At 39.5% G+C, this 15562-nt stretch overlaps 2 protein-coding genes across 5 annotated transcripts; one reads left to right on the top strand and one right to left on the bottom strand.

The window, feature by feature from the left end:
• The first annotated feature begins 1937 nt into the window (after positions 1 to 1937).
• Positions 1938 to 9405, top strand: napsa (napsin A aspartic peptidase). Its single transcript, XM_030140703.1, has 9 exons — positions 1938 to 2102; positions 2315 to 2468; positions 3961 to 4084; positions 5545 to 5663; positions 5814 to 6013; positions 6132 to 6254; positions 7068 to 7212; positions 7325 to 7423; positions 8561 to 9405. The coding sequence occupies exons 1-9, from the start codon at positions 2035 to 2037 to the stop codon at positions 8720 to 8722; spliced, it is 1194 nt and encodes a 397-aa protein (XP_029996563.1). The 5' UTR covers positions 1938 to 2034; the 3' UTR covers positions 8723 to 9405.
• Positions 9397 to 14873, bottom strand: mief1 (mitochondrial elongation factor 1). 4 transcript variants are annotated; one of them, XM_030140698.1, is made up of 6 exons: positions 14736 to 14873; positions 14417 to 14570; positions 13774 to 13954; positions 13606 to 13641; positions 13068 to 13339; positions 9397 to 12570 (listed from the first exon to the last, which is right to left on the bottom strand). In XM_030140698.1, the coding sequence occupies exons 2-6, from the start codon at positions 14561 to 14563 to the stop codon at positions 11731 to 11733; spliced, it is 1476 nt and encodes a 491-aa protein (XP_029996558.1). In that variant the 5' UTR covers positions 14564 to 14570; positions 14736 to 14873; the 3' UTR covers positions 9397 to 11730. The 4 variants fall into 4 exon arrangements, with proteins under 4 accessions (XP_029996558.1, XP_029996559.1, XP_029996560.1 ...); XM_030140699.1 differs by having other exon boundaries at positions 14417 to 14567; positions 14736 to 14861; XM_030140700.1 differs by having other exon boundaries at positions 14732 to 14836.
• Positions 14874 to 15562: the final 689 nt, after the last annotated feature.

Genomic DNA, 15562 nt, shown 5'->3' on the forward strand with positions numbered 1-15562 from the left:
ACTATAGATATGAAGATTTTAGAGGGGTTTTATTTTGAAATGCTACATCAGATTGACCCCAAATTGAGTGGGGGTCTTCCTTGGGTGGTCTAGTACAAGACTGAAGTCGAATTAATCTGTGGAAACTAGCAGGTATCCTGTAATATGAATCATTATTTTGCCATAATAAACTCCATATATTAGGTCTTTATAGGCCTTTTATTTTGAAATGTTACATCAAATTGACCCCAAATTGAGTGGGGGTCTTCCTGGAGTGGTCTTCTACAAGACTGAGGTGGAATGAGACTGTGGAAACTAGCAGATTTGCTGTAATATTACTCATAATTTTGCTATAATATACTATAGATATGAAGATTTTAGAGGGGTTTTATTTTGAAATGCTACATCAGATTGACCCCAAATTGGGTGGAGGTCTTCCTGGGGTGGTCTTCTACAATACTGAGGTGGAATGAGTCTGTGGAAACTCGCAGATTTCCTGAAATATTACTCATAATTATGCTATAATATACTATAGATTTGAAGATTTTAGAGGGGTTTTATTTTGAAATGCCACATCAGATTGACCCCAAATTGAGTGGGGGTCTTCCTGGGTTGGTCTATCATAAGACTGAGGTGGAATGAGTCTGTGGAAACCAGCAGATTTGCTGAAATATTACTCATAATTTTGCTATAATATACTATAGATGTGAAGATTTTAGAGGGGTTTTATTTTGAAATGCTACATCAGATTGACCCCAAATTGAGTGGGGGTCTTCCTTGGGTGGTCTAGTACAAGACTGAAGTGGAATGAATCTGTGGAAACTAGCAGGTATCCTGTAATATGAATCATTATTTTGCCATAATAAACTCCATATATTAGGTCTTTATAGGCCTTTTATTTTGAAATGTTACATCAGATTGACCCCAAATTGAGTGGGGGTCTTCCTGGAGTGGTCTTCTACAAGACTGAGGTGGAATGAGTCTGTGGAAACTCGCAGATTTCCTGAAATATTACTCATAATTATGCTGTAATATACTATAGATTTGAAGATTTTAGAGGGGTTTTATTTTGAAATACCACATCAGATTGACCCCAAATTAAGTGGGGGTTGTCCTGGGGTGGTCTAGTACAAGACTGAGGTGGAATGAGTCTGTGGAAACTCGAGTTTTCCTGCAGTTCTATATTACCGTAATGTCAAGTATACACAGGCTCCCCTAAATACGAGCGCTTGCTCACTTCACGCCTTTCTCCGCGGTGCTGGATTGCTTCACACCAGTGATTTTCAAAGTAGTAATACTGATCTGGACCAGAATCGTAAAACAAATCTGGGCCAGCATGATTCTTGTGTGTATTCTAGATGTGACTGAACAATCACAATAAAGATTTAAACCTCATGTTAGACTTAAGTCTTTTGTTATATCAATGCCTAAGTATTTTATTGTGTTTTTTACTGGAATGGAGTCTATGCGTCTTTCTTCTGTATTATATAAAGTTAGAATTTCACATTTATTTATGTTCAACTGTAAGCCTGAGGTATTGGAGAACATTTTAACCAGTTCTAAAGCGGGAGCTAATTGATGTTTATCTTTCAGAAACAAAGCTGTGTCATCCGCTAGCTGTGTTATACGTACTTCTTTTTGAAATATAGGTAAGCCTTTGACAGTAGTGCTATTTAGAATCATTAATGAAAGGAATTCAGCAGCAATTAAAAAAAGAAAAGGCGAAATTGGACAGCCTTGACGGACTGATCTTTCAACAGGAAATCTTTTGGAAGTATTTGGATATAGTAATATATTTCCCTATCATGCTCTAACAACATATCAACTGGACTGATATAACTTATAAATACATGATAATTGGCATTTTCTTGGGCCAATAAGAACACGCCAGTCATTGCTGTTGTCCAATCATAAAGGCTCAATGTGAAGAGAACCCGCCCACTCACTGCACTCCCTTCACTAGCTGCGTCATATGATCTCGTGGTCTGTGTAATTGCGTCCGTTAGTATCGGAAATAGCACTAAGAACTGTTTGACACTTTGAAGAAGCGCAGACATGACACGGCTGAACTTACTTTATATCGTCGGTTTGCTACTAGTAGCCCAGAGCATCGCTATTATCAGGTAAAAACTGCCGTATATTCATTGACTGTTTACTTCTGATAGATGTGCGTAGTGTAATGTAATGACTGACGGCTGTCAGTCAGGTGTTCCTAATTAATGTGTAATGACGCATGTTCCACTGACCCCCAGGTTCTGAATGGTCTTTACTCAGCACCGGAAAACGGTTCTTTTTGTGGCGCAGATAGTCTCTAATACTTAATTCTTGGTTACAGAGTCCCTCTTCATAAAACCAGGAGCTTGCGCCGCCTGATGAGCGACAATGGGATGTCTGTGGAGGAACTCAGGACTTTGGCTAAAACTACCGGTTCAGCTGACAGCACCCCCTCCTCAGACCTGCCCGTGGAGAGACTGACCAACTTCATGGATGTATGCAAATCTAAGACATACTTCTGTTTTTAACCTCACCCATGGGTGTCATTAGTGTATCTCTTTCATTATCTCATACACCGATGGCCACACCCCCTTGTGTCAGTATTCCACTGTGGTTGGTTATTGCACCATTTGATACAGGAAGTGCAGTTTCAGCATCCTCAGGTGTGAAAAAGGCTCCAAAAACACTTGTAGCATAATCAACAAGTCAATATTTGAGCAGCACTGTTGGTGGAAAACAGGGGGGGGGTCAAGTTAATATTACACTGTTACAGCCACAATATTCTAACATACTCTCAGAAAGAAAATATCTCTAAGATTACCTGTACTGACACAGAAACCCTAGCCTCGATGCTGCTTCCTTTACAGTTAAGTTTTAAAAGCATGTTTTCTGTTTTAACAAAAAAACAAAACACATAACACGCAACAGTAAAAATCTGTGTTTTTATAAACTCAAAGCCATTTTAAAGCATGAAATATAAAACCTTATTTACAAAATTGAGATGTAACAAAAGTTATCTGATTCAGCTGTTTAACCCTTTCATGCACACTGGTAACTACAGTTGACAGCTGTTCAAAAGTGTTCTCTTGTATATTCATTGATTTTGTGGTTTTAGTTCCATATCAGCCAACACAGTGGATGCTAATGCATCATCCCATACACTGCAATTCATACCATTACTGTAACTTTGCTGTTCTAGATAAACCTGATCTGCAGTGAGATGTTTGAGAATAAAAAAACTGCTTATTGTTATTAGACTGTAATTAACAGTTATTGTTTTTTTGCATATTATCTCCATGCAGGTATGTTAAAATGTGAGAAAATATCAGATTAGCAGCATTAAAAATGTTTGTATTTCAAAGTTTTTACACAGTATGTCAGTAAATACAAGTTTCTTTGGTTCTAAAACTAAACGTATGGTGTTCAGCTGAGTGGACATTTTTGTAACTATAAAAAATAGGCTAAAAAAATCAATAGAATTGTTATTCTTATGCCTAAAGAGGGATAAAAACACTCAGAAAAAAATCTTGATTAAGGTTCTCATAATTCATGCATGAAAGGGTTAATTTTATGTTTACGCACCCTGGCATTTTATATTTACGACATTTTTCCATCCAAACCAGTTTTGCAACATTAAAAATTAACTTACCTGCCACTACTTGAAGTTGTCTATCAGCATAATAGTATTATGAAAGCTGTGTGCGTATATACTTCATGTGCTGACACTGATGAGAATTTTTTCTGAGGTGATTAAATTTGTTGTTAAATGGCCAGTAGCTACAGCATTTCATTAAGGTGTGCTAGTTTCTTGCCTGACTGGCAGGAGGCACGCCCAAATAACACAAATCACATGACTGGTTTGTGTTCTCTCCAAATGATTGAACAACTGTGAAAATGTCTGCACTTGTTTTTTATTTTTATTTGCTCTAGTGCAGATGCTGTTTTGATCTACTTGCCCTTGTTAAAGTTTGCTTTGTGCTTGCATAGGCTCAGTACTATGGAGAAATCAGCATCGGCACCCCACCGCAGGACTTCACTGTGCTGTTTGACACCGGCTCCTCCAACCTCTGGGTGCCTTCCGTTCATTGCTCCTTCTTCGACATTGCCTGCTGTGAGTTTGCTTTTTTTGTGAAGTGCCACACTATTAATGTATGTTGTCTTCTTTATGGAAGACATGTGGTGTATTATATTCATTAAGGAGGTGGAAAAATCCTCAGACCACTTACAGCGTAGAAGTCCAGGCTCAGTTACAGGTTTAAGTCCTGAATTTGAATTATTTAAAAGTAAAAGTACAGTAGTATTATCAGCTTAATGTACTTTAAAGAATAAAGAGCCAAAGCATTATGCAGAATGTTTCCTTTCAAGGTGTTATACAATTGTCTTTTGTCACTCACTGAAATACATGTAAGAGCATTTGAATGTCAGGGTTTATCGATGTGGAACCCACTGGTTGGATTAGTAACAAAGCACTGCATCTTATTATAAACATATTAGATTTTTATGTCAAAAATAAAAGGAACTATAAGTATCAAATGCATGTTGTGCAGTTAAAGATACAATATAATGAACTGTTCAGCCCCTTCCAGTTGTTCCCTGTGGGGCCTTATTTCAGAAAAAAAAAAATGTAATGGAGTCAATGGTGAGAGAGAAGTACGTTTTTTATCTTGTTTGTTTTATTCCATCCTCTACACATATGTCAGTTTGAAAGATAATTTTACAAGTTACAAAAGTTGCAGTTTGTTGGAAGTATCAGATTGTGATAATACGCAAATGGAAGAACTTAATAGCTGAATGTTGTAGCAGCGACATTATTTTCTAACTGTCTCCTCCACAATCTGTTCATAGTTCTTGAAGCTTTAACATGATCAGACTTAAAGTAATTTTTACCTCTTCTAATCCTTTTTCACTTTGCTCTCAAAGAAGGAGGTTAAGACAGCGGCTGTTTTGTTGGTCATATGTGTTATGTGTGATGAGAGACGCAGTCCATTGAGCTGTTAAACACATAACTAGATGTATCTTTACCATCTTTACCTCAAACTGTGACTCTTGGCTCGTGAATTGACAAAGATCACATGTGTAAATGATGACACAGTCAAACTGGATCAGAAATTATTTGTCTGCCTCTACTGATCACTGTTCATATTTTCTCCAAACTTATTCCCCATGGAGCCTAAGGTTAGTGACTTTGACTTTGAAATTGCCTCTGAGATGCAGAATAGTAAAGTAATAGTAAGTAAACTACTTGAGTAATTATCCTACTCTAGTAACTAAAATCAATTTTTTTTTAGTAATTTCTTAAATATTTATGCTTTAGTGTACACACAACCACTGCTGATTTTTTGGGCTGTTGACCTCAGTGTTAATTGTTTAGTAATAAGTAACAAAGTCATGTGTAAAAGTTAGAGATTATATTACAGTTCAGTGTAAGTAGGGCATTTGGTTAAAGATATCATGTCCACTTCCTGAATAAAGCCGTTCCCTGTACTGCAGCTAAAGGCTAAACCATGTTTTGATGCAGAGTTGTGCTAGTGTTTTCCCTGTCATTGACGTTCTTGGTTCTTCCTTCATCAGGGGTTCATCGCCGTTACAACTCAAAAAAGTCGAGCACATACATAAAGAATGGCACTGAGTTTTCTATCCGGTACGGCAGAGGCAGCTTGTCAGGCTTCATCAGTGGTGACACTGTTTCTGTGAGTTTGGAACACCCACATTCCTTCACTCACACTGCCCTTTGTTTAACTGCATTCCACCATTTTGGTGGTCATCCCATTCCTATCATTTCATTATAAGACTGATTTTCTGTTTGTATTGGGCTTGATTCCCCTTTTCTCTGCTCTCAGGTGGCTGGGATGGCTGTGTCTAAACAGCAGTTTGGTGAGGCAGTGAAGCAACCAGGCATCACCTTTGCAGTTGCACGGTTTGACGGGGTGTTGGGCATGGCCTACCCGTCTATATCAGTAGCTAAAGTCACTCCGGTGTTTGACTCAGCCATGGAGGCCAAACTGCTGCCCCAGAACATCTTCTCTTTCTACATAAGCAGGTTCATGTCTTTACTGCTGCACTAAAAAGTCATTACCAGTTGATTTAACATCTTTATGGTGTTTGCCATTATAAAAGAGTTGAATGTTATATTACACTTGTGTCATCCTGTCCCTCAGAGACCCAGCAGCAGCAGTAGGAGGAGAGCTGATCCTAGGAGGAACTGATCCCCAGTACTACACTGGAGATCTACACTATGTCAATGTCACACGAAAGGCCTACTGGCAGATTCAGATGGACCGGTAAGAGGAAACCTCATAGTTTCATTATTGTGAGGAACTGATCTAGTGTGGCTTTTGACACTTCCTGTTCTGTTTTTTCGTGAACTCTGTTTTCACTCTCAGGCACACTCCCTCACTCTTTGATGCCTAAAAAAAAACCCGGCTACACTTATGATACATGCTTACCCATATACGATACAGTATATTAAATGTTTCCAGAAATGTTCAAATTTAGATAAATATATTAGTTAACTAAGTATAACAGGTTGTTTCATTTGACTGCATGTTAATATCCCCTTTGATGAGAAAATACAGAGAACAACACTGGATAAAAAAATAACAACATCAGAGACACAGTAATAAAACAAATACAACAGAATTTTGACAACAATGCATAGTTTTGGTGTCATTTACATGTCATTTTACAAGACAGTAATGACATAAAGAGCTAATGTCATTACAATACGTGTGCATTTCTTCATCTCTATATCAAGATACAACTGGAATCAGACAAAGATAGGCACATACTCAATATATTAAGTTTGCCAATATTATTTCTGGCTGTTTTTTGCAAAACGAAATAACATAATGTGAATATACATGACTAAACATAATATGAACAAAGCTTTAATGTATCACTTCATCCCTGAACATGATTTCTGACTGATAAATTTACACTGACAGTGATTTTGAACACTATGATCCCTTGCTACTTCACATCATCAAATGTTATTGTTAGTTCTTGTTTTGATTCTGCATCTGTAATTTCATACTGTGTGTGTTCCCACTGGTTTTACCAGAGGTTAACTGGTGTCTCTTAAACCTGCCACACAGAGTTGAAGTGGGAAACCAGCTGACACTGTGCAAGAGTGGTTGCCAAGCTATTGTTGACACGGGAACATCTCTAATTGTTGGTCCTGTGGAGGAAATCCGAGCGCTGCACAAAGCCATCGGGGCTCTGCCTCTGCTGATGGGAGAGGTAAAGCAGACAGAGTTGGTAGAATTGCTTTCATCCTCAGCATCTGATTGAACAAAAAGTCTGATTTTGTCTTTTCTGGTTTTCGATATTTTCTCCTCTCCCTCATCTGTAGTATATGATTGACTGTAAGAAGATTCCCTCTCTCCCAGTTGTCTCCTTCAGCATTGGAGGAAAGATGTTTAACCTGACTGGAGAGGATTATGTCATGAAGGTAGATACGCCCATGTCAGACATTCACTTCACTTTTGTGTCTGCAAGATGGTTGAACAAAACACAGATCCTGATAATCACTGTGTGTGTTCTTTGTAACCAGTTGCTCTTGTACAGGTAGTGCAGTCCAATGCAATGTATGTAAGCACATGAAAAGACAAACCAATAAACAGCTGATTGTTGTAACAGGCATATTCAGTGTATGTAGCTAAAGCCTTGATATGGTATTCCTCTGTCACAGAACTAGAATCTAAAGCGTGAACAGTTTATTTTTGATCAAGTCATATGAGTGTCACTTGTCCACTAGAACACCAAATCAGAGAGAGAAGTAGCCTATGAGTAACATTAGCTAAAAGCTACAGCACACAGTCATTTTTGGAAATTTGTCAGCTTTTAACAAAAAAATTAGGAGTTATGAACAGTGGCACAGTGTAGGGCTTACAGGCATATAAGGAAAGTCAGACTTAAGCAGAAAATATCTTTGAAGTTATCCTCATTTTTAAAATTGTAGTTATATTGGTCTACACTACTTTTGGAAATTCTCTGATTCAAAGACAATATGTGCTAAATTTTACATACTTTGATTAGATGAATTGGAAACAAATGACCAAAGTGCAGGTGGTAAAAAGTTTTCAGCTATATGCTGAAGCGTTATTACATATATACATGAATATGTAGATTCATATAATAGATAATACCTCTGACATCAGTTGGAATGTGAAAAGTGAATGTCTTATAAAGTGCAGACATAGTTTGGAAGTAGGACTGGGAGCTCAGACACACATTCTCTTGAATAATATGTAATACATTATATATAATTAATATATATTAATTACTAACTTGAAAACTAGTCAACCAGAACTTTTGATGCATTTTTTCTTTATTATTGACAAAAATTTGATTGTTTCATTTTGCTTGTACAGCAGTGTTATGGTCAAAGTCTGTGGTTTGTGTTGTTATGTTTGTGACCATTATATTGACTGATGGTTGAAATTATCTTTGAAAATGGTCCGTTGTGTACATTGATAGGACTGGACCGTATTTCAATACTTTAAATCTTTCATAACCTGATAGGCTCAGTGTCTTCACAAACACATTTGCGAAATCCAAGACTAACAGTATTTGTCGTCTAATGCAGGAGTCTCAGATGGGCACGTCCATCTGCCTGTCAGGCTTCATGGCCATGGATATCCCCCCTCCTGCAGGCCCACTATGGATCCTGGGTGATGTGTTCATTGGGAAGTACTACACTGTGTTTGACAGGAACGCTGACCGTGTGGGGTTTGCCCCGGCCAAGTAAAAAGAACAAGGCTGTAGTTGGAGAATGCGGTTTGCTTTTAATGGCTTTCAGTTCTTGTTTTTTCTTAAATCTACTCAGAAAAATGGTTTACATGAACTGGTTTCCAGTGAGGGATTTTTTCACATGCCGATTTGTCTGTTTTTTTCACACACTGATCCTCTGAGTGATGATGTGCTTTGTCACTGAATGGACATTTTCATACAGTTTATGGAGCATAATTTTGAAGCAGCATATGATTTAAGCATACATGTCACATTTTTGATTTTGCAAGTTTGGACTATGCATTTTTGTGTTAATGTTTTAGAGAAGGGAGGGAGATTCGAAGGCACCAAAGATGAATAAATGTAATTGCGTTACATTCCTAACATGTTTTCCAACTTTATACTTATAAATGTTCTGATTCAAGCTACTTTTGTGCTCTGACAGCATCTCAGGAGGCTTATTTTAACATGTCAGTGTTCATTTTTTATGTCAGAAAATTAAATAAAACTGCACATTTAATTGAAAGTGTTAAACTGATGGATGGATAAATAAATGTTGTTACCATCCAGTGGTTATGGATCGCTACATGCCGCTGTGAAAGAAGAATCAAAGCATACACAATGTTATTTGTAACATTTAATGAAGTGTACAAAGTGCTGCACATTTCAGCTCCAGAGCTGAGATTAAAAAAAAAAAAAAAAGCCAGAGCAAAATACACAGCATGCAACACAACATATGGCTAGTATGAACTCCAAGAGAGAGGTAGTGACCTACTTTACAATAACATTACAAATGTGGCACAGTGACTCCTATCACTTCAGCACAGCAGTAATTTTGTAGCATAAATCAGGTCTGCAAAGGAAGACGCTTAATATGCACACAAAGGTTTAAGAACCACTGTGGATTGACTATATCAACAACAAAGCACTTAAAGAAGCGCAACAAATCAAATAAATTATTCTGCTCTTTTTGGTTACAAATGTACAATAAATACAAAAATATTCACCTGTTTTGTTTCTCCATTATTATCTGGATGATTGTTCTTAACTGAACATGTAACAGAACTATACACAACCCATACCCTCCATATCGTACACTATACAAAGAGTGGGTTGGCCATACAGGGGAAACAGTTCATATTTTTTTCTAAGGCTAAAAGTGAGAATGAGAAGCAGCTGTGGGATTATCTTAGACTTCCACTTACTGACACAATGCACTGACTGACCTGACTTGATGAACTGTAAAGCTAAATTTTATCCAGCTTTACTGAGTGCCAGGCTAATCTACCACCTGAAACTTGGCCATCAGAGCTGCTGTTACACAAGTGAGAATGTTTGAGCAGATTGTGATGTAAGAGTTGAGCACCTATTCATATAAACATGGATCTGTCAGAGGGTGCAGGTAGACATCCTCACTAGTCACAAATGACTAAAAATTTGATTCTAGACCTTTTCAACTGACTTCCTCTACATTTGCAACACTATGTGTCACTACAATGTCGAGACAAAGCAGGTCAGATCAGCGCCTCTAAATTATATCAGGTTAAATGTTGACTTTAAATATGCACACGGACACTGCTACCAACAACATTTACATTTGTGTTTATCAGTTTTTAATACTGGAGAAGCTGAAGAATGGAGGTGAATAACCAGAGGTGCTACAAAATTCCAGATGCAGTTCAAGCAAATGTCTGCAAATCACAGTAAAACAGTCTGCATTTGAAGGTGATCTTGACCAAAGAAGGTTTGACCTTTGAATTTACCTCATACTTTTACAAGAGCTTCTGTCACTGCCTGCCCATGTGATCTGATCTGATCAGTAAGAACCAACACACATTTAAGAAAGTCAAATTACAGTCACTTGTGTTTTTGATTGCAAAAAAACACCCATGATGGAGTTAATAAAGCAGATCAGACCTGTGCACTAAAAAACAAATGTGGGACTGGAGAAGAAAGCTCCTTTTCATTCCTGCAAACAAAGAGCAGCACTGTATCTGATAGACTTTACAGATTAACATTCAGTCACAAGGAAACATTTTTGGCTCACGCCAAAATAATTGTGGGATAAAAAAAAAAGATTTAATGGTCACTAATAAATTAGTAACTGCACATTTCCACAAATGTGAGCATGTTCCATTTGTTGATGTATATAAATTCAACTTCCTGTAAGATTCACACTTAGATGAGGAAATAGGAAACATACATATCAGACATCAACATCAGCGTATATTCACTGGTTTGGTTTGTCGATTAGGTAGAGAACACATGCAAGCTGCAAACAGATTAGACTTTTTCATATATCCCCAGACACACATAAAGCATCTTAAACAAAGCCGCTGTATTAATGAAGTTTGCTTAAAAAACCCTGATTTCAAATGGAAATGTTTGGTGTAATAAATATGTGAAGGTGTGAGATGACAAGAATGTTGAGTCCATCAGGCTGATCAACTATTTATTAGGTTTAAATACAAACAAGCAACATTCGATCCTGTCCATTGATGCAGTGGACACACATGACATTAAGCAAGCATAATTACCATGGTAACCTTACACTGCAGACACAGTGCGTTTGTCCTTTTCATTCTCTACACTCAGTTAAAAAGCCCTGAAATACTTTGTAATATTAAATGTTTGGATTCATTTTCATGTAGATGAACCAGTGCAGAGTTTCATTCATCCCTGTGCATTAAACTCAGTATCAGTCAGAACTTCATTAATACAATGGCTTTAGTGAGAGCCGTGAACAACAGAGGGCCTTGGCTTTAGTTTGAGTAAAATATTTGGATCATACATCACATAAAGCCTTAATGTCATGAATTAAACCAAACACTGAACGACAACAACTGTGTTATCTTTTCTTACAGATGTTTGTGAAGAGGTAAGAAATGAGGAGAGCATGGGTTTTAGCAGAGAGGATGATTCCATGCAACTTTTCTTTCCATGAACCTCATAATGGCTCTAGGTCACCACAAAGACAGTGGTTTCATATTTTGAGTGTTCCATCGCCGTATATGGTCTTTTCCGTTGTCAGGGGTTAGGGGGCTGTCCCAGAGGAGTTCTCAGAAGCCCTTCTGGATCTGACAGGGCACAGTACAAAGTATACCCCAGCTCATCCACTTCCTGTTCAGTCAACTCGCAGAATAAATTGACCTTTGGGTTGAGGGCACAGGGCAGCCTCCCTGCCTCCAGGTGGCCCACTAGTGACCGCAGCAGCTGCAGGAAGCGGTCAGCCAGCGCTTCCTGGGTCCAGTCCCCTTCCTTCTCACTGAGCAACAGGATGGCATTAGTGAGCTGGCTGGCATTAAGTCGGCTAAGAGCGGGGTTTAGTTTGCACACGGCCTTCGCTACCTTCAGGCAGGTGCATCGGACGCCTCCGTCCTCCTGATCCAGGGCCCTCAGACGCGCTGTCTCAGCCACACGGAAGCTCTGCCGCCACAGGTTTTCATGACGCTCTGCAGCGAGTCGATGAGGTTTGGCAATTAGTGATGTTCCATCTTCCATCACAAGTAATGGGAGGAAGTCCACATACAGCCTTCGGTCTGTCTCATACTGGACCTCAAGAGTCAGTGTTTCAGAGGGAACTACAGGGCGGATGACGTAGTCCAGGACGCTGCCAATGGCAGGCCAGTTGATAGACCCCGCTACAAGCTTGTCAAAGACCTCAAGGACTGATTTAGGGGAGAGGTAACCTCCAACCATGCAGCGGTCCCAGTAGCTGCTGTTCCGTGGGAAATATTCCAGGTTCTCCCTTCGGACCAGCCAGAAACCTGGGACATTCATGATAGTGTCCTCCCCGGGGATGGAAGACCACAAGTTCTTCTCCAAAATGAGAGGCACCATCAGCTGGGCATGGTCTGCTGTCACCACCTAGGAGAGTTAAAGAGAGAAAAAAAACACATCGAAGGTTAAAAAGCAGGGTGGATTTGGATCATATTCATAGATCTATTAAAAAATAACAAATGTGTTTAACAATAATTAATACTTTTTATCAATCACACATCATTACTTTAATTCTTCATAAGACTACTTGGTTTGGTATTAATATAAATATAAAATCATGGTGTTAATGTAGAGTCAACATAAAGGATATATTTACGTTGAACTATCATTGCTACTAATATTTGCTAATATATAGTATTTTTATTTATATGAGAAATATAGTGATGTTACTGTCATATGTCAGTGGCCTCATGAAGGAAGCAAAACACAGATAAAATATTTTAATTATTCATACAAATTAAAGCATTGATTTTGACAGTCCTAGTTAAATATATTTGTGTAGTTGGCAGTGTTTTGATAAAGCCAGCAGTGACAATTTTTAAGAAGTTTCAAGGTTTACAGTCAAAAGGAGGTAGCCTCTGTACCTGCAGGTCGTCATACAGACTGCCACTCAGATACATCTCTCTGAGCGGCATATCAGGCAGTTTTGCGTGAAGGAAGACTCTGAGCTCTGCGCAGATGTCCAGCGCTGCCCTCCTGGCCGTAGCTTGTTCCTCAGTGGGGATGTTCACATTACTCTGGTAGAACTCCCACAGATGTTCTTGTAGGGAAAGACGCATTCGGGCTCGCAACAGGTCTGTTTGGGTGGCACCGCTGCCACCCACAGCAGCCCGACCCACAGCCCTCCGGAGGCAGTCTGAAGACATGGGAAACAGAAATTACATTCATGTAAAATACAGCTGCTGGTCTTCAATGTTCCATTGCTTTAAGTGATAACCTAAAGAGAAGGCAGTGGGTAGTTCAAGGTACTAAAACCAGCCTGATCCAAGTGAAGACTAATTTAAGGTGTGTTCAGTGAAATCACTACTTATTAGTATACGTCAATGGACATTCTACATGATGCCAAGCTAACCAAAAACAGCTAGGGGAAAAACTCTAACACCAAATAAAGGCAACACCCACTGTAAAGAAAGAGCAAGAATCCTCCCCATGGACCGTCTGTCAACAGATTTTTAAAAAATTTGAAATACAGTAGTGCTGTCAATCCACACCAAAGTGACAACACAGTTTTAACATAAAAGACACTGCTTAGATAGATTATATAGAAAATTAACTTCTGTTTGTATTTACCTGGTTCAAATGCATGTGAGGAAGTGGGCAGAGACTGCAGAGACCTGCTCACTGTGGACTTCATGTCATGGTTTAGTACTCGTGGAGATGATCCCATCCAGGCGGGCTCCTCCCAGCTTCTCTTTCCTCCCGGCTCCATCTTAGTTGGGCTCGTGGGAGCGCTAATGGCACGGTCGTACATCTGCACAACACAGCATGGTTGTTGTTTTATTTAATTATATATAGAATATAGCCAACCCCTCTCACCCCGTGTCACACCATGGAGGCCCTGAACAGCTCCTTCGGGATCAGACTTTTACACCCCCAGTGCTAGATGGATAGATACCACAGGTCATTCCTCCCATTACTATATATAACAGTTCCCAGTAAGCCCCTCCATATCACACCATGTGCAACTACATTGTAAATATGTAAATATTCAAATCTAAATTTCTATAATTATACAAATAGCAGATTTAATTTTTTCCTCTTAATGTTTCATGATTCACTCTTGTGTTTTCTGCCTGTCTCAGCACTTTGTTTTTTGTACTTTGCTGCTGCCATCAGTGAAATTTCCCAATGGTGGAATCAACAATGTCTTATTTTATCTTATAAATTCAGGTGTGTGTAAAACGCACTTAGATGTAAATCTCCTCTTACTTACTCTTTTGACAGCAAGCGTTGCAATGCCAAGCATCGCTGCTCCTCCCACCCCCAGAACAAGCTTGGCATTGGAAAGCATGAAGTCAATGGCTGTGCCGATCCCATTGTCATCTTTCTTTCCTTTGCGGTCTCCATTCACCCCTGCCATCCTGCTGCTGAGGCACATTTGTATGTTCTGTTACTTCCAACCATACCAATAATGTATGCACAGTTTTTATTGTAACTGCACCCAAGACCCCCAAATCAACCTGACTCATGGATCTAACCAATATCCAATCCTGAATTATCCAACAGCTCCCCAGATACTTCCACTGACCCACCTGGGACAAGCACCTCCAGAAGACCTTTAGCCCACCTCCGGATGACTTGCAACTCCTTCCCCCTACATAAGCCCTCCGAGTCTGCTGTCCAGGAAGAACTGGCCCCTCTTCAGTGCGTCCTCCTTCTCTTCGGGTACCGTCAGGGCCTGGCAGCGACGAAACTCACGAGCCACAGCGCGTCGGTAGTAGTTCCGGTCGGTGTACTGAAGGTGCCGGCCAGCGCGGAGGAGCGCTCTGTACAGCTCCAGCACAGCACTGCGAGACCAGCCGCCCATTAGGGACCGCACATGGAGAGGGGGGATCACCCTGGCACCTGGAACACAGCACTGATGTTATAATGGCATGCAAACGAATAGTGGCGTTATGATGTATGGGACAACAACAACATGCAGGTATCGCCATGTTGGGACATGTTAACCTCCCTGTCCTACAAATGGAGATGTTTTTATAATCATTCGAAGCTGTCATCGGTTCATCCACGAGCAATACTTCTAATATTCCATGACAGACATCTCCAGCCAAATAAACCAACCTGTCCACAGAGTTTTTACACAAGTAAAACAATCTGCTCCCTTTCCTGTTTATGTGCTGACACAATACTCATCAGCTGTTGCTATAACTCCTGCTGATGCATCACGGATGTAGCTTCAGCCTGTTACAGAGTACAGCTAACCTAAACAACCATGTGAGGCCAACTAATTAGCTCAAGGTCTGACTTCTGTTGGTTCTTATAAGACCAATGCTGCATCAGAAGTCAAAAGCGACTAAAGCACAGCTGTATATAGAAGTGTATATAGAAAATGGCTGGCTCAATGGAGTCACACATT

Source organism: Sphaeramia orbicularis, chromosome 8 (assembly GCF_902148855.1).
Source record: "Sphaeramia orbicularis chromosome 8, fSphaOr1.1, whole genome shotgun sequence".
Classification (NCBI taxonomy): domain Eukaryota; kingdom Metazoa; phylum Chordata; class Actinopteri; order Kurtiformes; family Apogonidae; genus Sphaeramia; species Sphaeramia orbicularis.

Coding starts and splice junctions, on each gene's coding strand:
- napsa (XM_030140703.1), top strand. CDS start 2,035: ATGACACGGCTGAACTTACTTTATATCGTCGGTTTGCTACTAGTAGCC. Junction 2,103..2,314: donor CAGAGCATCGCTATTATCAG/GTAAAAACTGCC, acceptor TCTTGGTTACAG/AGTCCCTCTTCATAAAACCA. Junction 7,213..7,324: donor TGCCTCTGCTGATGGGAGAG/GTAAAGCAGACA, acceptor CCTCATCTGTAG/TATATGATTGACTGTAAGAA.
- mief1 (XM_030140698.1), bottom strand. CDS start 14,563: ATGGCAGGGGTGAATGGAGACCGCAAAGGAAAGAAAGATGACAATGGG. Junction 13,340..13,605: donor ATTCTTGCTCTTTCTTTACA/GTGGGTGTTGCC, acceptor CCATGTCTTCAG/ACTGCCTCCGGAGGGCTGTG. Junction 12,571..13,067: donor GTCTGTATGACGACCTGCAG/GTACAGAGGCTA, acceptor TAACTCTCCTAG/GTGGTGACAGCAGACCATGC.